We start from the raw sequence: 23,551 nt of genomic DNA on the forward strand, positions 1-23,551 counted from the left end.
ATAAAACCCAAAGAGCGTTCAGTACTTAAGATTGCTGTGTGGGATACCAAAGAGCAGAAACAAGAGGACATCCCTTTTCCCACAACCCTACTGCCTAAATGAATCGGTGGCCCCTCCTGGAAGTGCTCACCACCACCCAAACATTTGGCTGGTGGCTTATTTGAGACTGACAGGCGTACAAAAGGCAGCACACAAACACAGGGCCAACCAGCAGATTGAAAATAGCTGGAAAACTCCAGGACTGCTTGGGTTGTCTTTGCTCTGAGCACCAGGATAGGTTATTTAGCGAGTTCTCCTGCTGCAGCTTTCAGGCTGGGACAAGGATTTGGGGCACTTCCTACACGAGGGAGCTGCCAGCTATAGGAGACCCCCCCAAAGTGATCCTGCTTCGTCACAGCACGTTCACCTCCCTGGCCAGCTATCTGTCAGGGTTTGTAGCAGGGCTGCTCTTCCTGCTCACAACACCCTCGTCTCTTGTCCCTGGACATTCATTTTGCTTTGAAACTACAAAAAATTAGTGCTGGCTCCCAGCTTGCTCTGCCACAGGCAAGGAAACAGCCAAGCTCTGTGCCGGGGGCTCGGTTCCCCAGCAGGGACCAGGGCTAAAGCAGGAGAGTTCAGTTCCTCCAGGGGCAGCGGGGCCCCCCGGCTCTTTGCAAAATCAGCCAGAGATACAATCGGGTCTGACAGGAGCTGCCTCCAGCCCTACCGGGTGGCAGGAAGGGTGTCACAAAATGGGGTTTTGGGGAAGGAGGGCCGAGATGTCAAAATTACTGTTCCGACAAAGGACAGTTGGGAAACACAACTTTTTGTTTTTTTTTTCTTGTCTCCCGGCCTGAGTTTGGTTCTTTGCCTTCCTCTAATGCGTGCCTCTTCTCTCCCGAGACTGTCAATCAAATGCTAAATCCACAAATAATGAGAAGAGTCGTTCTCGTTAATGAAACAGAAGTGGCAACTGGCACTCTCCTCTTGACAGGTGGATTTAGGCGTCCTGACGGCTGGCATTGTATGAGAGCTTGGGGCTGCTCATCACTTCCCCAAGCATTATTTTGTGTGACGGGCAGCTGAACAATTAGTCCCTCACTTTCAGCCCTTCCAGAAGCAGTGAACTCAGATGCTCAGCACCACAGCAAGCTGACAGAGGTGGGGCTGGGAAGATGGCAAGGAGCAGTAAAGGGCACATCAGGTGCAGCATCAGGAGACCTCACTTCTATTTCTTCATGCTGCTGCCGACCCTTCAGGGGCCTTGGGGGATGCCCTTTCCTTCAGGTTTATGTCTAACTTCTAGTGCCTGAAGTGGTCCTGCACAGCATGCCAAGCCCAGAAACCCTTCCCTTTCTGCTGGGCTACCTGATGCCACACAAGAGTGGCCACCACATTAAGAGAAATACAGGCAAGTAGGATCTGTATTCTTCAGTGGAAGGTTGCTACTCTGTCTCTCAACTTCCTGTGCATGAAACACAGAAGCTTCTGAACCTATCAAGATCTGTTTCTTTTTCATCATCCAAAGCTCACCATGTGAGGGAAATCTGGAAAAGCCAGCTCTAGCCACAGAAAATCAAAGACCAGGATAGAAACAGGACCTTCCAAACAAAGGGCTGGTACCACTGGTGTCTTACAGCTCTGGACACAATGAGGTTTGCACACGAGGATCCTACTAATCCGCATGGACATCCACGTGCTTCCTGCTAACACACACAGCTCCATCGCAAGACAGAGGCCGCCATACACAAGTCATTACTGCTGTCAAATTGCACACGTAGTGTTCTGTATGTGGTACTACAAGTAATCTTTGGAGGATAAAGTGCAGTGTAACATTTTCGTAGTGTCACAGGCAAAGGGGTGTGTGTGTCAGTGTAAGGATTTTCTTCATGTGATCAGTTACTGATCTCTTTGGCCCAGCAGAAACACTTCCTCACAGACTTCCAAGACTGTAGTCCCTGTCCTTGCAAAGGTGTATTTTAGGACAAAAAAGTGAAATACAAAAGTCGGAAAGAGAAATATATTGTGAAAACAGGCAGCAGATTTCCTGGCGAACTACAAAGAAGCCCATGAACTGCACTTTCAATCAATGCCACTGGAAGGAACAGCTGAAATAAAACCAAGCTGTAAAGTGCTTGCTCTGTCATACCACAGCTCAGTGAGGAGAGCAGGGTTGGAAGCTGCCCTCAGTTTCAACTGTGCAAGCTTTTCTTACGTCAACACTCTGGAAGGTCATGGCCACAAACTGCCAGGTTACAGGAGGACATGTTCCCAAAGGAAGGTTGGAACAGCACTACCAGAATAAATACCTATTAATTTTTCCCAATTTTGGGACTGCCAGTTGATTCTATTTAACATTAAAAAAAAATAAAAATTAGTAAGAATTTCCTCTCTTGCTGTTGTGGCTGGCCTGCTGCTTAAACACTGTCACTTTGCGGAGTGAAAGCATGAGCGATGGAGGGATGCCAGCTCCCACTTCTTCCCCAGTCACCAAACACCACGCTGATGTTTTCAAAGCCTGCCTTCCTAGAAGCCTCACTTACCATCTCGACAGAGGAATAGGGCAGCCCATCAGCTGACGGCACAGTTGTCCCATTAAATAACGAGCTATTATCTGAAAGAGAGAACAGAAAAAGAATATTGAGAGCGTGGTGTCAAAACGGCCTAGAAAGAAAGCAAATTTAAGCTCTTAAATCATTCTTAATTCCATCTTGGTAAAGCAGCAGCAGAGAGTATTTGCAATCTCTTTTCTCAAGTAAAGAGTCAAAAGTGTTTTTTTGGAGTGACTCAAGAGCAATGGTCATAAGTCTTCAAAAATGGAAAAAGAGTAAGGGAGACAATTCAAATCTAAACTAACTGGGATGGTGTTGGTTTTTTTAATTCATTGTAAATAACAAAAATAGAAAGACAACCTACTATTTTGTGTTCTTGCAGTATTTACACAATGATTTCTGGATTAAAATGAATACAGAACTCTCATAGCTATTAATTTAAGATCATATACGTCCTCAAAATGTCAAGAAAAGCAAAATGCGTTGCAGAATGTGGCACAATCCCACTTTTTGACTTTAAAAAATAGATAAGAGTTTTTGTAATTAGCATGATAGAGATCATTTATTTTGCTAAAAAGGGGAGACACACGGTGACATAGTTGCATGTTTTCCTTTTGTATTCATAGGATTAGAAATAAGCTATATTTAAAAACTCAGTTAGAAATGCAATCTTGCCTGAAAATAGACTCGTCAATTATGTCCGTCCCATTTTATTTAAATTTTGCAAGTATTTCTATGTCTGGTAGCAATATTAAAGTTCTGTTTAAATACTGTATAGGGCACATCTGTTTAGCTGGAGAAAGTGTAAGTGTGCGCATCTTTGACACTACTGAAATCATAATGGGGTCTAGATAACTAGCACAACAACATTAAATGTAGGCAGCCTCCCAGACCCTTGTAACATCTCATGATTCTCGTCAAGACATCAGTTTGCTATACCTGGAAGCAGAACTGCAGATTTTGGTGCTGACATCTTCCCTGCAACAGCACCGATCTATTTAGAAAGGCCTGGTAGAGAAATGCTGAGTGGCCAGGGGACTCTCTAACCCTGAGGACACCAGTTGGGTGTAAGAATTGTGCCAAACCATAAGCCACGCTACGAGGATGGAGCTGAGCCTGTAAAATGCTGCAAGCCTTTTCTGGAGACATCAAGTCTGAGAAGAGATGGTTAATGCAGTGTTTTGTGTTCTTTTTCTGGCATCTTGTCACATGAAAACTCTCTCCAGAGGCATGACCGATCAGGTAAAAAACCTTTTGTATGGAAAAGTTTTCCACTCTGAGCAGACAGGTGCAGCATGGTGAGTTCAACAAGAGTGGCAGCACTGTCACACCAGTACCAGAAAACCTGCAACAAGCACACAGCCTTTATGTTTTGCCGGATTCTCCAGCCTCAGAGGGCCTCCCTGCCTCGCTGCCTGCTCCACTCCTGTGTGATATCACAGGAACGCACAGTGTCAGCAAAATCTAAAAATCTCTCTTCTCTTTCTTTTTTTTTTTTTCCTCCCCAGAATGCACCAAGAGTGCAAAGGGCTACTTTTGCTGCTTCTGATTTCTCCGCTGGTACACAGAGAAACTTTCTGCAGCTGTCCTTTTAACTCCAGCTCTGACTAGTTGCTATGTGGATGATAATGTTCCTGAAAGTGGATGGAGTGTGTTTCTGTGTTTAAACTTCTCCACCCACATTATAAAACAGTGAATGTTTGCTCAAAGACACAGACTGGAGGTACAGGGATCAAAGGGAAGCCCCTGCATGGCACACTGTTTAATTATTTCCAGAGCACACAAAAATCCCATCAGTGATTTCAAAGGCATTACTTTAAGGTCCTGTGCGATGTCCTCCTACACGCCTGAACTAATGGCCATTTGGCCCTAAATGAAAAAAAATTCCTCACCTTCTCCAAAACATGGGCAGTGGCATGACATGCAAACTCTGTGATGGAGCTACCCTGAGGGACCCAAACACTCCCAGTGAGTTAGCACCCTGCCAGATAAACCAAGAAAACCAGAACGTGTCCATAGAAACACCAAAGCAACAGCATCCATACGAGCAGTGGCAGCATGCACAAGCTGGTGGCCTGCCCAAGTGGGCTGAGAAGCAACTGCCTGCCCCAGAAGGCGTGATGGGGCTGGTGAGATGCGGCTCTGCAGCCTCCTCAGGCCTCTGTGAGCGGGAGCGCACGCAGAGCACAGTGCAGAAGCTGAGCAATGCAGGCTGGGCACTGATGTGAAGCCTCTGGTGCCAGATCTCAGTGACAGAGATTAAAGACAACTGTAAAAAGCCTGAATCAGAGTATGAGAGAACAGCCAGCTGTAGTGTGACAAAGGCAATACAGCTTTACCTGCACTTACTTTGAGGAGGGAAAAAAAAAAAAAAAAAAAAAAGCACACAGAAAATCTCCCCTTGTCCCCAGCACAACCTCTGACAGCTTATCAGCCACAGCTAATAACACCTCCAGCAGCAATGTACGTTATCTGCATTATAGGAGGAACACTGGAAAGCAATCGCCTGCTACCACATTACACATCATTTCCTAGAATGGGCCATGCCCTTCTGCTAATCTGCCATTTGCCTTTTTATTCCTTTTCCTGATATATGAGAGAAAGCCTGCAAACTTTCAAGTAAATATTCTCAAAAACTTTAATCGATGTCCTAATGGGCTTCTGATACCTGCTTGCAAAACCTGCAACCAGCCTTTTCAGTCTTGAGCTTTGTTTTGAAGATGTTCACGATACAGCTGGGATTGGAGCTCTCCTCGGATTACATTCAGAACTCCTTGCTTACGCTGTGCATCCTCCTCAATGAATTCACCTCAGAGCCAAAGGATAAACAACACACACAGCTGCTGGGGCACAATTCACCATTTCCCTGAGCCTTGCGTGGCCACCAACACCATGCAGAGCAGGTAGAAATACCCTGGAAAACTAACGATATTCTGCTTCTACATTACGAAATGCACGACATGGAGAATGAGGCCACTTCCATTTTTTGTATGAAATGTTATGGGCTGACTCCTGTTGCATGTCTATAGGTATGGAGACAGAGCAACACATTAGCTTCAAAAAAGAACAAGCCAAGAGAAGCTGTGGAACCCTTTTTGAAAGCATTTAGCTTGGGTTGTTTCCTGGCTGTTGTCTGCGACTTTGCTGCTGATACCTGTTGCGTGGCAGGAGAGAGAACTTCCTCTGTAACTGTGATGATGAGCAGCTGATGTGGAAAGCTGCCTTTTCATAAGGAGAAGGAATTAAATTTGTGCTGTCTTTTGCTTATGGATGCTGTCTGGGTTTATGCACAGACATGGCTATACAGATAGGCGTGCATCAGTGTATTTCAGTCCTACGAAAGGTGCTGAACTGTCCCCAGCCGAGGGATAAGAACAGCAGAAGGGCCCATCTACTGTCACTAGCTCTGTGAATACCTTAACCCCAGCAACTTGCACAAGACTTCTTCCAGCTTGTTTTAGATTGAGTTTAAATATGGGATCACTGTTTGCTGCTCTGTTCCAAGACAGTTTGTTGTTTCCAATCTGCTCCCTCAACTTTGGCAGCCTTTGAAACTCAGACATTACTCATACTGCTAAAGCCTTCATGCCTGAGGTGCCACAGACACGCACAGGTCTATGCAGGAGTGGTTGGTGTGTCTGGAGAGATGGCCTGGAGGGCTACATGTACAGATTGCTGTCTGTATGGCCAGTATTACTCGCTCACTCTTCCTATTCAAGGTTTATTCGGTGTTACTTGAAAAATTAAGGAAGAAACATTTGAAGATGAGACTACTTCCACCCTCCTGATAAAGTCCCAGATGATGCAGCCAGCGGGATCCATCCACTGCCTCAAGCCCAGCAAGGGGTGCACTGCTCCCTCCTTAACTCTCCTGTTTCAGGAGACCTAAGCCCATTGCGCTCAACTACTGGCCCAGCCCTGCCCAGGGCGAGACGTGGTGGGGTTGGCACTAAGAGCTGGGACCTCGCACACATATGTAAGGGTGCATGTGTGAGTATGCATGCACAAGCACCCAGTGAAGCCAGACTTCCACTGTGTGAAACCTCTGCTCTGACTACACAGACACATCACGCAAGGCTTTGGGAATTGCTTGATTTCAAGTCATCTTTACCCTCTGAAACAAACATCTGGCTAGGAGGAAAAAAAGACAAAAAGCATGATGGCAGTAAGGGGCTGTGGTAATGTGCTGTTGTCAAACAACACATGCTAATCCTCCCACCACTTGCTTAGAAGGTAAGGATCAAGATTGCATTTCTGGGCACAAATCTGTTACAAAATGAAACAACAACTGTGGATTTCTGCCACATGCTCCGTTTCCTCTTCACGTTGGAGCTGTACTGCTACATTTGCCCTGTGCCGTGGGTCTGTGCCCTGGGCATTCATTTGGGAAACTGAGACATTTGTTGCAGCATTGCATGGTTCAGGAGAGACACAATCGGCTGACCCATCCAGCCACCAAGAGAGAAAGTGCCCTGCCATTCAGATGGAAGCAGAATCAGACTTAGCATTGCATGCTTGCAGTGATTGTGCATTTAATAACTAATGTAAGCACACGGTTTATATGGATCCAGTTCCTCACACCTCCTGCAAAGAGGCAGCTAGCAGCAGCCAGATGCTTTTCCTGTTTGGCAGGTACGCCAAGATAACCTGAAGTTTACTTTGAGTACAAACCAAGTTTCTTACTCAGTCCTCATTGTTTGAAGAATCCTAGGACTGGTTACAACTTCCCTAGCAGTAACAGCCAGCATGCTTCTGTTTGTATTTGGGTTTTGTAACCTTTTGTTCCCGGTTGTATTGCCAGATCTATACGTATTCTGGCTATGCTTGCCTTGCGGCCCACGCACTAGTGATAGGCTAAACTGATGGATATATTTCCCTTCCACTCTAATGAGGAATTGTTTGTGCTTTTCCACTCATCCACAGCCAAAAGGTGCAAAACCGCCCATGTTTGGGTAACGCCCTGAATAAATCCAGCTCCTGCACTTGTCAAAATGGTACAGTAGATATCAGGAGTGACCCAAGCACCCCGGCAGTGACCTAGCCCTCACTTCTCACCCTTCACATGCTTCTCAGAGGGATGCTGCTCAGAATTAATGGCCACAAGGATGTGAGGAGACACGGGTACAGAGAGAGCTTCTCTGCTCTTAACAGCATTCACATGAGGAATGCCAGAAAGGTTGGCTAGAAAAAAATTCCAGTTGGCACTTAGGGTGAAATACATCCCTCAGCTTGAAAATAAAGCAAAGATGGGATACCTGAAGAAAACTGATAAAGGATTAATCTACCACATTATTCTCTGGGCCTCAGCACAATTTAAAAACAACACAAAACAACACAAATGAGATGTTCTGTCTGCAAATTGGAGGGCCAATAAAACATTCTCTTACCTGGACCCAGTGGTTCACAGGCACAAGAGAAATGGGTGATATAATCCACCTTGAACTCTGAGTTGATCGGGTAATAATCTGCCAGCTTGATCATCTTCTTGAAAGCATCATAAATGAAGATGAAGCTAATAAGGGAGGAGAAGCCTTCTTCGGTGAAGCGTGTGAAGTACTTGACCAGGAAGCTGGCATCAGTAGCAACAAGAATGAGACACTGGAAGGCTGACCAAAGGCCGATCCAGAGACGAAACTCCAGGTAGTCAAAATCATTGTCTCTGCAACAAAACAGTGGAAGCAGGAAAGGAAAATATCAAGGATTAGATAAATTCATACAGAATTGCACTTTCTAGTGAGAAGTGGAAGAAGAATGCGTGGACTCTGGGACCTGGCCATATTTAGACTAAACAAAAGTGTTCCCAAGTGCTAAGCTCTGTTTTCAGCCAGTCAGCTCTGTACAAGTACCTCGTGCAGTTTAATAGCTGAGGTAGCAGAAGAGCTTGCACAAGTGATCATTCTTGCTTCCACCTCCACTGCTAAATGTTACCAATGAATTCAAGCTCTTCCTAGGCTTCCCAGAACAAATCGTCCCTTGGCGAAGACACACAGAGTAGTAAAGGCCCAAACATCCAGCTGCACAGCCCAAGAGCAGCTGAACTCGGACAGCCTCCCACCAGATGAAGATGTAACCACAGTTTACAAACCTCCTTTAGAAAAGCAATTTCCTGCCAAGCCTCCCGCTCAGGAGCCTGCATTTCCATGTCTCATGCCCTTACATTATCTCAGGGAAGTACCAGCAGCACATAAAGAACCACAGAGCAGAAAATGACCAGCCCTTGGTGCCAGGATGTGGCAGGCTGCTGGGGGTGATGGGCTGAACCCTATCATTCGTTCCTGGGAAGTTTGTTTGCCCCTTGTTTGCTGCTCGAGACTGCCATACCCTAACAGCACCAAGTTCAAAGGGAGGCTTTTAAGCCCGAAGAAAATCAAACAGCAAAGAAAGTAGGACCAGGCCAAGGAGATTACTGACCGTTCTGGGGAAAGGAGCTGGAGGAAGCAGGGCCAAGCCCCAGCCAGAACAGCCGGCTGTTTTTCCATGGAAGCCAGGTAGCTCTGCCCTGCCCTGCCAGACCGCCGTGTGCAAAGGAAGGGGAGGAAGACAGTTTCTGTGGAAAGTCTCAGAGCAAAGTCTCTGACAGTACTGAAAAGCTGTGGAGAGGAGACAGAGCCCGGGAGTTTATCCTTTCTTTCCCCCAACAACCTGAGCACTTCTCCCTTTGAACTTTCCTTAAAAATAAATAAATCGAAGGAGCAAAAGCCCACTTCAAAACACCTTAGGAATGCAGGCTGCACCAGATAACCACCCACGGCTCTGAAACATAACAGCATAAATGCAACTTCAAGTCACTCTCAAAAAGGCATGAGAGAGAAGGAAATTGCTAGATGGCCCTGAAGACAAAAACCCTTCCAGGCCTGTTTGCACTGGGAGGGAAGGCGCTGGTCAGCATCAGCTCCTCCCGAGGATTGTGTCATCCTCAGGGATGGCTTAGCTCCTAGCACCAAGGGTGGTTTTAGCTCAGTGGCAAAAGAGCTGGCAGAGCAGCTGCAACCTGGCAAAACAGGATGCCTTCAGAACAGGCAACAAGCTGCTTCTACTGTATATTCAAGTGCAAACTGCAGATGGACTCCCTCAAACTTGTAGTAATAGTGAAAAGTAACCTTGCATGGCCCATGTGTGTGCCTTTACACACTATTTCCAGGAGTCGGAGAGACCCAAGTAGACGTGGTCTGACTCGGTGTGCTGTTCACACACCTCTGCCCTCTGTCAGCATCCATCCACGGGCACTGAACCTTGCAGCAGTTTGGTACCGTGCTCTGGGATTCAGCCAGCACCTACCCCATCCCCAGCAGAAATGCTGGCAGGCAGAGGGGCTCGAGGACAATTTTCTACTGAATGGTATAAAACTGCAGAGTGGAAAGCAAAAGAGTCCTGGAACAGAGGGAGCTACACCTAAACAGGGGAAACTACAACCTTGTAACTGTAAAATTGGAGAAGATGCTGAAGACTAGGCAAGGTCCCAGGTAAAGACTTGCTACTGCGCATTTCTGTGAGGGTCCTGGGTCAATGTCATGTAGGCTAAGACAGTGTCGGGCATCTGCATTCAAAACAAGTCTCTGCAATGTTTTCTCCTTATTGTAGACAAAAATCTTAGAGAGGGCTGCAGCCTTCTCACACAGAGCCTGACCTGGAAAGAGGAGTAAGGAGCAAGCAAGAAATAGAGTGATCATTTAGAAAAAGAGAAAGGGAAAAAAAGATCCCAGCGACAGCTCTCTGAAATATCCAGACTTGGTGTCTTAGAGAGAAGTAACCGTTGTGCATCTGACAAGTGTGAAGAAGATGGGTGGCAGAAGCCCAGATATTGTCCTGACTGCACCCTATTCAAGAAACTTGAAAGTTTTGAACTATTTTGTGTTTACCCCTGAAACTCCCACAGCGCTTCTGAAACTTACAAAGCAAATGAAAATGCACAGGACATTTCATAACCTAAAGTAACCTAAGTCCTCCGTTCTTTAATTCAATCAGCAGCAAATTGAGTTTAAATTCAAATTTAAGTGTTTTATTATATATTGCCAACGAAATTCTTCACAGCAGAGTTTTAATGTTTGATTTACTACCCCAAATGGGGGGAGGAGAGCAGAGAAATAGGATGGGATCTGCAGAATAGGACAATACAGAACTGCACTGTGCTAGTAATGAAGACCTGATCGTGATGTATTCTGAATTGCTTTTGGGAATGCTTGCTGTCATTCAAGAGAGGCTTTCTTAGGTATCTGTACACACACTCTTTAAATGAATCAGTAGATGGGAGAACTTTCTCATTTTGCTCCCAGCAGGAAACAGGGTGTTGTGAATATGAACAACCACAAATGCATTATTGAAAATCACAGTACTTGATTCCAATTTCCTTGTGAAAATTTCCTTGAGAAAGAGTCCCTCAAAAAAATCCTGCCCTTCTGCTCCAGCAGGTTGTTAGGACAATAGCTTTTATAACCACCACCTCCTCCTCCTCTAGTTAAAAATAACCACCTCCTCCCTCCCAAAGCCACAGGAAGTTTTTTTCCATCTTGCTTTTTTTTTTTCTTCCAGGTGCAGCACCTGGGCAGACCTGCAAACCAGACACAAACAGGACATGACTGTGCAGACAGTGCCAAGGACAAGGGCAGTCCCAGAGCCAGGCAGGAGGAGACAGCACACTGTTTTAAGGTACAAGAAGTCTCTCCCTGGCATCCTTGACTCCAAGATGAACCTCTGCCTGTGTTGGTATAAATATGGCTCTAATGAAGCCAGAATGGGCTCTTCAAACCCAATAATACCGATTAAAATAGCACTAGCTTTGACAGTGTGGCGCAAGAATCAGACTGTGCCCATTGCACCCCGAGTTGCAGAACATTTGCAGACACAGCTTATGCTGCCACAGGCATTATCAATGGAGTTTAGGAACCAGATGAAGTGGGATCACGTGTAAAAATACTGTCTGCCTTCCAGAAGCTCTGTACCTCAGAAGACTTTTCTGATGTGTAGGGCTTTCATAGGAAAAGCACGGTCATATTGCATCTGCTCAATTATCTGAATAAGTACCCACATAGCCCATGTGCAATGAAGAAGGAGATTAAAGAGCCAGTTCTGTAGCGTACCTCCTGCCTTATTGCAACCTGCAGCCATGTTTATCATAGTAATTCAATAGCCATTTTCTAAAAATAACTACAATTGGCAAAAGATCTGTTCCACATAATGGGTGACTGCTTTTGAAAGAAAGCTCAGCAACACCAATCCAAAAGCCTTTGATTTTTTGTCCTGCAATACAAGTATTTGCGGTGTTGTGAACTCTCCCTGATGGGTGAAAAGTGGGCCATGAGATCTGGAGTATTTTCTGTATAACCCAATGTTATCTATTTTCTAAACACCCTCCACAATATCAGTAGTCCTACAAGTAAAGTTATCAATGAATATGCTGATGTCATTAGGGATTCTCATTATATTTTCCCAGCATTGCAGATATGGAAATAACAAATGAGAACGCCTAATAGAACAGGCTTCCCCTTAGCACAGCATATGTGCTAACGCTGTTGGGAGGGAGCAGAACTGCTTTATGCTAGTTAAAAGACAAAAAAAAAAAAAAACAAACAGAAGCATTTAATGCAGCACAACTCCACCTAGGAATTCTGGGTACAGAGTTGTGTAGCTGTTTATATCATAGGTACTTTTATTAGTTATAGCAATTACTTCAAACGAATACTAATTTAAGGACAAGTTTTTGGTAACCTGGTGACCTCAGGGATCCTGTTAGGGAAATCCCTGAGGGCTGGAATTGCTTTCTTTGCTCTCACTGGGCAGTGCTCGGTGGTACACGTGCCTGTGAAAATCTTAGACACGACAGCAGTACAGTCTCAACAAGGAACAAAGCGATGTTTCACTTCATGCACTAACCCCCCTCCTTCCCCACCACAAGCCATCTTGTTCCCTAACTAGTATTTTATTAGTGTGAGACACTACTCCCCTCCTCCCGCCCGCCCTTCAACCTTTCACTTACTTGCTGAAGTTAAAGAGAAGCCGTTCAAAGACAAGGACAGGTCCCGTGCTGCTCAAAATTGTGAGCGGCTGACCAGCAAAAAGGCAAAATATCGCTCCGGTGACTGCTGTGCCCAGAAAGCTCTCCAACACACCCTGTGGTAGACATAGTGGAGATGTTAGTTCTACTGAATAACCCTTTCCGTTAGCACTGCTGCAAGAAAATCAGTCGTTCCAGCAGTGACTTGCAGTGTGCTGTATGCTGCTATGTCCAAGACTAAGGGAAGACCATCCTTAGTCTTCTCCCGTAGCCACACAAAAAGAGGCATTCATCTCAACAGTTCACACTTACCCAGGATTACCGCCAACCCCCGTAGTTATTTCTGAGGCCCGGAGTTTAATAACACTATATTTTATCTTTGATAAAGGAAATAAAGTGCTTTCAAAGAGCACTTAAAAGGATATGAGAACTCACTAAAGATCTCCTGCATCTTTGACAGTAAAGGCACACATGGCTCAGATGGGGCAGAGCATGGCTAAAGAGCAGTGCTGGTGCCCTCCAGAACATCAGAGGGCTTTTTATTTCCTTCCTCCAAAAGAACAGATACACCTAAATGAACAAGATGCCTCTCTTTCAAATAGTTTTTCTAGTAAGTGAGACACGAACCAAACAAGGCTACTTCATCCAGTAGTCACGTGTTGAGACCCAAGTTCATCAGATATCACCAGCAAGTAATAAATTCCATGTATAATGGACTCTGCAATTACCTTTGGCACGTGTGGCAAAACAGCTTCACTGGGGAATGATAAATGAGCGTGCTTGATGTGTTCTTGGATTTTCATCTAAACTATAGCTGGGCAATATCTATTTTTAAAATGCAAGCTGCGGGTACAATATAAATGTCGTATTTTCTTGCCAGTAACATGATTATTGACAGAGCATCCATCATTTAACAAAAAAGGCAAAAATAGATGGACCTAACCTCATTTGCTCTTCTGCAAACTAATCTGCAAGATACATCTAGCATTTAAGCGCTAGCGTTAAGTGCTCTTCAACTGAAAACTGAACCTAGACTCTTTATTTAGGCTGTGTTTGTCACCCTTACTGAGAGCAGTTACCCAACAACCAGGGGCAGATTTCAGCATAGACTTAAATGCCTCACTGCGGTTGTGTCTGAATCAGCAGCCTGAATCCTGCACGTGCTACGCAGCCAGCAATTAGAGATTGCTGATCCTTCTCTCCATCCATGACAGACTGCAGGGTTGGGGCTGCAGTTTTTCTGACTTATCAGTGGTAACGCAAAGAATTTAAGTTTTGTGGCTCTGTTTCTTGGAAAGACCCAACTTTCTGTTTACAGTGAAAGAAGTATATTCATACCATCACATGTCAAACCAGGATGTCACTATGTAGAGCAGAAAAATTTTATCTACTGAATTACTAGCAGAACTTTCTATGAAGCCATCAGGAAGTATTTTTCTGGCCACAAACCTGATCTCAACATATCAGCAACCAGGTAAGCACTATTGCTGGCTAATGAAAGCACCAGTAAGGCAGCTGTGCAGAGAAGCAAATGGCAGGAAAATTTAAAAGCAGTCTGGTTTCTGCCACGCTTCAGTCACCTATCAATCTAAGAAAACTACAGATGTGAGTAGAGTGGACGCAAACAACCTTGCCTTGGCAGGAGGTGCCATTCTTGGTCTTTTCCATTCCTAACTGCTATTGGTAAAGCCCATCATAACAGCCATGTCCTTGCAGGGGTCAGAGCAAGGGAGATCTGCTTGCTGTACTACCGTACAAAGATTGCACTTTTTTTTTTTTTTTTTTAAACAGGGTGTAGAGACGAGAGCCTACAAGCATTTGCTTGTTGCCTTTGGGGGACTTGTGAGGCTGAGACAATTGCTCTCAGCAAAAGGAATGGCATTCGTGCAGCTGATCCCCCTTCGCTCCTTCTGCATTACTCACAGAGGGCCCTCACGGCCAGTGCATCTGGAATCTCTTTTCCCCTGCATTCTTCCACATGTCTGCAGCTAAGAATAGTGTCTTTTCTCAGAAACATAAAACTCTGAAGTGAGCTTTTAAAGAAACGTTGGCCATGTCAGGCTCTCCAGGACAGACACCATAGCCCAGGCAATTGGAGCGCCTGATCCAGGGGTGGTCACATAACTGTTTACAAGAAACAAGAAGCACAAACGTGGCAGTCTCAAAATTACTGTGTTCTATGAAGACAAAATGTTTGGGAGGAAAAATTTTACAGGCTGCTGCTCAGACGTAGAAGCTGATGTAAACTAGTAGTCAATGAAGCTCTGCCAATGTGAAAACATCCCGGGGAAGATGGCCTGTGACAAAGAGCTCTCTCTTTGTCTCTTCAAAATGCTGGAGCCTCCTGTGAGGGCCAGGTCTTGCTCCTGCATTACTTTCCCTGCCTTGCATTTTTGGCTGTGAAGATTCAGTGCAGCTCACTCCGCTGGATGCCTTGCAGAAAAGCACACTTCTGAACTAACTTCTTCCACTGCAGAAATACAAAATGGTTTGAAGAACACTTGATATGAACCCGGACTCTGATCCCACTGAGCAGCTCCCTGGAGGAGCAACTTGAACTGGGTAGCTTGGGACATTTCACTCAGATTGACATTACAGGAGCATTTGAGCATAAAGAACACACGATTTTACTCTTCTGCTTAAAACCAGCAGCCAAAGACCTTTCCAGACTCCCACAGCAGCCAAGGAAACCCAACTCCTTTTCAAACAAGGGTGGTGAATAAAGGCTTGTTGAATGGAGATGGCCAAAGAAAAGCCAGTTGGGCCCGGACTTCTCTAAACCTTGGACCATCAGCAAAATGAAATACCCCCAGTTTCTCTGAACAATTTCAAGTCGCTTCCATAGGATTGCTGTGAGTCTGTGGAAGCTTTCAACATTTCTGCAACTATGAGGAACAGGTTCAGCAGAGAAGTTTTAGAAAGACTGAATTAAACAGGGCCCCAAAACGTATGAACAGGCCAATTTTATCTCTGCAAGCTGCTACGCCTGGAGAGAAATATCTGAGAGGCTAATCCCTCCTCACTGAGAACACACATCTGAGAAGCAAGGGACAAAACATTCAGCAGGACTTCTGTGTTTTCTTTCTGCTTCTCCTGGAATTTTTGTCATAAACGGCTACGCTGTGTTTATATTTGCTCCAGAACTTCCCTGTTACCAAAGTGATATTTTTAACTGCAAAGCATCAATGGTTTCCCTTTTCACATGGAGAATAAATCACTGAGCTCAAAACAGGCTGTTCCTGCAGCTTTTGTCTTTCTAGGGACCTGCTTTTTTTTTGTCTCTCAGCAGTGGGGAAATTTGTGCTGGGTTTTATCTACTGCAGAGAAAACTATGAACCAAACTGAACCAAATGCAGTGTTTTCTCTTTCACCTTTCTCCCACATTGCATCTCCCCTCTTATACAGCTCAGTCCCAAAAATATTTTGGTGAAACAAAACTGTCATGTTCAACAGATTGACTGCCAGAACAAATCAGAGGAAGGTCGCGTACTCAAGATATAATCACATCGAGAAGGTTTATGAGGTTCTTGGAAGAACTTCACCCCAGCAGAAGAGACGTGTAAGCAAAAAACCTTTATGCATCAATCCCTGGCAAGTAGAAGACAGCAGAGGGGTCCCCCCAGAGCCCAGGGATTGCCAGCTCTTCTCCTGGAGGCCTACCTTGTTTTATCTCTGTTTTCCTTCCCCATTTTCTAATGTGGAACCTGGCAGCAGAAATTCTCCCAAGGAAAGTGGTTTTACCATTTGTAAGACGAATGACACATTTCCAAGTTCTTGAAACAAAGAGTGCTTTTTTAATAATAATTTCTTGAGGGTTGTTTTTTGTCTGTAAGCATTAAGAAACTATACTGTCCGTTCCAGTGACAAAAATATTTTCCAACTTGACAGTAAACATTTACTGGATACAAAGGGATCAAGAAGGACTTTTTAGCACAAGTACATGATTATGTGCACTAAATTTGAATCAGGTAGCATTTCCCTTTCCTCTCCCTATTTTAAATATTGTACCATGTACAGCTACAGAGCAGGCAGACATTCCCCTGCTGCTCTATGATAGAAGAGTGATGATCTATGGTGGGTCCTGGAGGCTTTTTCATTCTCTACTTCCATGTGCTATTATCTCTTTTTAAGGGCGTGCATCATGCATCTGTTCACACAACTGCTGAGTAGCTGAGTTTTGGAAGTGGAAAACCGTATTTGTATGGGGAGAGGATGTTTGGCACTCCGCCAGCCACTGACTCTTCCTCTAGCCAGTAATTTATGATAAGGAAGTTGAGAGGTCTGGATAGATGCCCCCTTTTCTATGTTTGTTTAAATTAAATTTGCATAAATGAATAATTCAGTCACTTGCTACAAGCTTGATTATTGTTAGGACATTCAAACACGGCTGCATTGAACTGTCTAAATAAAAGCTCTTACATTTTCTTCCTCATAAAAAAAAAAAAAAGGGACTACTAAAGCACTCTCTCAGAGCATAATTCTGCTCTGTCAAACACAATCTAGAGCAGTGCTAAAACTAAATCCCTTCCTTTAGAGTTCACGTAAAACTGAGCCATGCCTTGAAGCCCCTACTTTTGTTGTTAGCACTGATCCATTTGGTCTCCAGATATGCAATATGCTTCCCAGAATCTGATTTTCCATTATCACAGAATTTGTATTTCTTAAGAACTTGCATTTTTTTCTGCTAGCACATCACCTAATTCACTGCTTTCCTATGAATCTTAGTGTTTCCTTTCTACCAGAGAGGCAGAAGTCCAGAGATTGCAAGAATCATGCAGAGAATACAGCGCTATGCTCTGATGACATGGAAAGTCTGAATCAGACTTAGTAAACTTAATTTGACTGAAACAGTACAACCAAGACAAAACACAGAGAGTAGATCCAAAGATCTTCTCTATATAGAAGGAGCAAGGATGCTAAATTCTCTGTTGCTTGGCCATCTTTCAAACACCATTTAAGGTAACTTTGTACAATTTTTCAAAGGACAGACATCCAACAGCAGAGAACGAAAGCCAGCTTTCAGTGGAAGTACGTGATACCTCTGTTAATTGTACCCAGAAGTCAGTTCTGACCGTAGATAGTACGACAAGTCAGCTCTGATTTGTTGCTTCTGATAGCTGCTGCTAACCTGCATGTTTTCTGTAGCATCACCAAGCAGTCCTCCAAAAGTGATAGCATTGGTCACTGTGGCCAGGTAAATGAAAAGAATGGCTGAAAGGGATTGGATATTTAAAGCATCGTAGAAGTCACTGGCGAAGAACGGTGCTTTCCTCTTTATGTCTTTGATTAAGCCACCACAGAATCTGAAAAGACAAGCAAGAGGAGACTTGTGTAAAATGTTTTACGGTGAAAGTCACAAAGATAAATAATGAGAAACACTGCCAGAAGTGAAGGATGATCTGAAAGGAGTGAGGTCATCATATTACATAATAGTCTTATCACAGTGGCGATGATCCAGGGATATCACTGAGATAAGGTTTTAAAGAAAGATAGCATCTTGACCACGTGATGCTGCTGGAAAGAGACAAATTTCAGAAACACAAGTTATACTTCTGCTTAAACAGACCACAAAAGTTTGCAGTTCAGGAAGCTGGTCTGTTTTTTTACAATTGTATTGGTTGATGTAATAAAATATATTAACTCTAGTCTAAACCCTTGCCTAAATTTCTCCACATGGCAGACACAATGGTTGGGTGAGCCAAACAATCTGCTAAATGGAAAAAATGCTTCAACCTATTAACCAGAAAAAGAACTGGGAGTAAAAATGCAACTAAGTGAAATCATCTTGGACAGCAAAAGAGCTGCACTTCCAGATTCTTTATTTTTTATTATTATTTTTTTACAATCTAGACAGGACAGTATTTAACTCTTAGGAACTCCATATAGCTCTGATTCTACGAACATGAGAATTGTTTTTGTTTTGCCTCTTGTTCCCTTGCATACAGTTCACCACCAACACTAACTCACAGGTTTTTGACACACCGCAATTCAGCTGTCTCCTGGGCTATACACCAACCAGAAAACCCTGCACCAGCATCGCTGCAGGACTGGTCAGACACTACGCAGAGCTATGGGATGGGTAAGCACCTATTACATTCTGACCCGGAACCAGGACTTACTAACTGCCTTGTATGCGCTACTGTATAAATTCAGACTTTCAGATTTTTCCACTAGAATTTAGATATTCTGCTAAAACCTCAAAAAATATAGCATGGGAGGGAGGTCACAATAGCAACAAAATAAATTGCCCCTGAAGTGCTGAGTGTGCTGTTTTACAGCCACCTGCACTCCCACTCCAGTGGACTTTTATGTGGCATAGAAACAGAGCAGTAAAGCAGAGAGGAAGGCCTCAGGCTCTGTTACCTTATGTATTTCTATCCTATAAAAGCCTTCATCTATTCAATTGCACTGTAACAGGAATGTCTGGAAAAGACGACTTCACTGCTTCTGGCTAAAGCACTTCCAGCAATCTGAATGCAAAATGGAGCTGTACCTGCCACATTTCCATCCCTCACGGCTTTGTCTAACTTCACAGGCACACCGACTCTCAATAGCCAGCAAGTACCTTCTTTCATTTTTGAGTGCCTTATTTAAGATGCTTCATAATTTTTCAGGGCTGGATTTCAAAACCATTCTGTCTCAAATTGGGCACTCAAAACCACATTTTCTGGGTATTCTGGGGGGTGACAGCTCAACCTGTGTAAATTCAAACAGTATTCTGGCGTGCATAGTTGAAAAGATGAAACTTTTCTGAAAGGTGAACATTGCCACTGTGGATGGATCACACCAGCTCCATCACACTGAGCGGGGTTACTGACCTGCCAGTTCGCTGCAATTCTTCACAGTCCCCATGGCCCCCACCGCCGTGTCCTCCGTCATGAGGCGTGTCTCCATTCATCTGCAGATTTTCTCCACCAGAGTACATGTTTTTCCTAAGCAAGAACACAAGCCAAGCTGAGGCTCAGCGCATTGCCTGATGGCTCCACAAAACAGAATACAGATAGAGTTCTGCCAGCCAAGAGTTAGACAGCCTTTCCTGAAGCCGTGTGATATGAAGGGGACTTGCAAGCTGGCCTACTGGCAGCCCGAATGGAACATAGCATGTTAGAAAGGGCAAGCAGAACCCCCAGAGTACCTGGATACTCATTATATCATGTATATCATCATGTCCCTGCACCATCACCCAAAAGGGTCCAGAACTGCAAGAACAACCTTCTCCACTTTATTAAGAAAGACCTTAAAATATCTCCAGTGCTTTCTAGAGAAGGAGGCACGGACACAGGTCACAGTGCAGTTACTTGATAACCCAGTGCAGCTTGTCTTCTTGTCAGCTTTTCAGAAGTGAGACGTGCTGTCCTTCATCACAGAGATAACCCTGCCCGTCTCCTGCCGGTACCTTTTATCTGAAGATGGAAGAGACTTGGGGGGCTCTATCCTAATGGCTGGATCCCATTCCCCAGGGGGGAGCACAATGACTTCATCCAGAAACTCATCGATGCCAGCAATCAGGTCCTGCCGGTCCTTGGCTTTATAGGCAATGTCATGGAACACCTGTAAGGAAAGGAAAGACTCCATGTAGCAAAGCTTTGTGGCTTCTGCAGCCCAGACTCCATAGGCAGCTACTGAGTTTTACTCTATGAAAAAAAAAAAACTCATTAAGTCTCAAAAACCTCTAGAAAATGTATCAGGACACTTGTCACAAGGGTGTATGAACCTCAGGAAAGCCCTTTCTTTAGTTGTGCAATGACAAAGATTCTTTTCTTTAGCATTTCTGATTTTTAGCAAACTGTGCATTTTTAACCTTTGTCAGAAATGGTACCAAAGCAATTACCTACTTCCTTCATTCAAAAAAAGATTTTTCCAATAAATAAGAAGTGCCAATTATACTTTGAAAATACACTTTAACAATGACAATTTTTGTTGCTGTCTTCTATGTCAGCCTATCAAAAAAAAAAAAAAAAAGGTTTGGTTTTTAATCTGTGAAATAGAAATGATGACAATATTTACTCCAAAGTAAAAACAAAGACATAAAACCTAGCTTTACTGAAAGGCCTTGTATTAGTATTAGAAAAGAGAATGAGAAAAGAGAGAAAAAAAGAGCACTGATGCTGAATTTTACAGAAATCTTTTGGACTGCTTGGAGGGAAGGAAGATCAGCACATGCAATAAGACTTAAAAATCAAGAGTCAATGGTCGGGTAAGAGAGAACTTTGGAAACTAGATCATTGCTCCAAACACTGGGGGCATGATGACAGAAAACAAAAGAGCTGGGACCAGGCGAGCACTAGCTAAGTGAACTGTACAGAAGCAGAAGACTGGGAGATAGCAAGAAACAAACATAATGTAAATCAGCCACAGATTCACAGAGCCTAAAAGACACTGGAAGAAAAAAAGTTGTAAATGCATATGGAAGGCACAGTCATCTTATTGAGGTATGTGATTAACAAATAATTGCTAGCTACTCGTGGCTAATATATAAGCACTGCATGAATTAAGAAGTGCTCTGGGATACAGTGCAACACAGAATGATATATCCTGGGTGTAAACATTTCTGCAGTAATTACCTAGAGTGCAGCTGTGGGTTACTGTGATTGTAAAATGTGACACAAGATGCATACCACAACGCAAGTCCATAGATTAATTCAAAATCTATTTAAAAGAACGAGCACTAGCAGGAAAATAAGCACGATGGACAAAAAGTTCCTATAGTTATGCTTTTATAAAATCATGAAGGCAAATTAAATAGTTATGTAAACAGATGGAACTGTAAGTGACATCTGGGTATTTCAGCTTTACGTGCAGCCCACCCACAGGCTTGCTCCAGTCGGCTATGCAGGAGGAAAAGGTGTCATTAGTACAAGTGAGGTGATATCCAGGAGAACCAATTTCAGCAGGGGATGGGATGGGATGGGATGGTTCAGTTGGACATTCAGAGATCTGGTTGCAAAGGCACTTACCTCATCAGACATCAGGGTGGCAATGGCTCGGCCAATCTCATGATAGGATTTTGCTTTGCCCTTAGGTCCCAGTAGAATGAAGAGAAATCTGACAAAACATAACAATTGTTCCCATTTAGGATAGAAAAATGTATCACTTACTCCTTATACAGTACCTACATGTAAATTCAACTTTTAAAAAAAAAAAAAGAAAGAAAAAAAAAGTTTTGCCCCTTGTTAGAGAGACCCAGAAGCTGCCAGTGGTTCATGAATCTGACTGATGTGAAAGGTAAGATCCTCACTGCTCTGGGCAGCCACAGAGGTTAGTGAGGGAAGAGCACCCTAGACACTATCTGTCTGAACCCAGATGATAACCATGTTAGCTACTCCTTGTGAAATTTCTGTATTTCAATCTCCATCAAACACAGGGAAGAATTTACTATATTGTTTACACCATATGGTAGCTTTCAGAGTTGTCATCTCCCTTTAAGTCCATGGGAGTTCAGCAACCCCAATATCCACAGGAGGCACTGAGCACAGGACTTGTTCAGATTTCTCATCCAGTGCATTTATTTTTCTCTGTGTAATACTATGTTCCGCTTCAGCCATCTTGGAGTACAAGTTACACCCTGCATCCCAATCAGACTTGCTCTAGTGAGCAAGATGCCACCCAGAGTTTTCCTCCCCAAAAGCTGTAAAATTAACCTTGAGACCACTTTGGTCAAATGCTGTGGCAGCCCTACACAAAAACATCCAGCAACAAATACACAGGAGGAAGGAAGGAGGTTGTCCAATGCCCAGTACCCAGAAATGAACTATGCACAAGATGCTGCTCCAGCACAGTGCATCAGACCTCATGCTCTGTGCATCACAGAAAGCCTATCCACCTCCACTGATTGATTTGCTCGTATATTACCAGCTACTCGTAGCTGTTCAATCATTGCATACATAACTGCAGTAAATATTTCCCTGTTGCTATTCCAGTTTCATTGAAGTGACAGTAGCAGCAATGTAACTGCTGCCAAACAGCCAGGAGAGGACAGAAGACGACCTAAGGATTGTTTGCTCTGCACAGCTCCACCCTGACCCAACATTCTCTCTGCACAAGGGACAGAAGAAGCAGGGCAGCACAGCTCCGGGTACAGAAGTAAGCATTCAAGACAGCATAGAGAAAAGCAGAGGTAAGATGCTGCCAACTGTCCACACTGCTTACCATAAACTACTCAGAAACACCTCTCTTAATTCCCAGAGCTATCAGATAGCACTCTGCTTATTAGTGCTCTGCTGGAACCAAGATCGCTGTGTGGTTCAGCACCTACAGTAGCTACCCACATGTGAAGGAAAAACATTAATTCTAAATAGGGCTTTAGCTATAAATAATTAAGCCCAACTTGTATGCCTTGAATTTCTGCTCACAGCATACAATACTTACCAGAGACCCGTAAGACCATCTGGTAGCTTTGCAGTCACGGCTTAATTCTTAAGGAGGCAACCTAATTTTTGAGGTGTGGGTTCCTGCTGTAGGTACCATAAGAAGGGTTGCCCATATGTACAAAATAGCGGGAGCTAATTTCTTACATCATCTCTTTGGACAGCAACAATATCCAGGCTGGCAACTATTTACTCACACAACACCTACAGGAATGCTGTACACCTACACCTTGGCTGTAGAAACACAAGCTTCCTACAGATCTCCTGTTCAGATTCGTTCCAGAAAAAGAATTGCTTCATGGCTATGTGATGAAAAAACATCTGTCTTTATGCTCATCTCTTTGCCAACTGGCTTGTTAAGAAAGCTCTGTTACTGCTGTTGGCAATCTCACGCTACTGCCACCATTCAGTGGCCTGTGGGAATTCAGTGGGGACTGTCATGCTGGTCGGATGGTGTCATTTTACGTGTGCATCCTGAGCTGAAATCTAACTAGTGACCTTGAGATAAGAGTCTCTCTCACTCGCACGTCGACTCACCCTTGCAATTAGCAACAAAAGAAACTACAGGGCAGGAGACCAACTTTTCCATTTCACCTAATTTAGCAAAGGATGGAAATTACTGGGGCAATTTTCAGAAAACTCTGTAAGGCTGTGTTTCA

General features: G+C 44.0%; 1 protein-coding gene across 5 annotated transcripts in view; it reads right to left on the minus strand.

The window, feature by feature from the left end:
• Window positions 1-23,551, minus strand: part of SLC4A4 (solute carrier family 4 member 4) — a 230,640-nt gene that overhangs the window by 29,482 nt on the left and 177,607 nt on the right. For all 5 annotated transcript variants that reach the window (XM_032186495.1, XM_032186498.1, XM_032186494.1 and 2 more), the window contains exons 9-15: window positions 21,483-21,570; window positions 19,922-20,076; window positions 19,344-19,457; window positions 17,654-17,828; window positions 12,508-12,641; window positions 7,922-8,193; window positions 2,526-2,596 (exon numbers count right to left, since the gene is read on the minus strand). In XM_032186495.1, the coding sequence (XP_032042386.1) occupies window positions 2,526-2,596; window positions 7,922-8,193; window positions 12,508-12,641; window positions 17,654-17,828; window positions 19,344-19,457; window positions 19,922-20,076; window positions 21,483-21,570 (1,009 nt within the window). The remainder of the gene's footprint in view (window positions 1-2,525; window positions 2,597-7,921; window positions 8,194-12,507; window positions 12,642-17,653; window positions 17,829-19,343; window positions 19,458-19,921; window positions 20,077-21,482; window positions 21,571-23,551) is intronic.

Source organism: Aythya fuligula, chromosome 4 (assembly GCF_009819795.1).
Source record: "Aythya fuligula isolate bAytFul2 chromosome 4, bAytFul2.pri, whole genome shotgun sequence".
In the NCBI taxonomy this organism is placed as follows: domain Eukaryota; kingdom Metazoa; phylum Chordata; class Aves; order Anseriformes; family Anatidae; genus Aythya; species Aythya fuligula.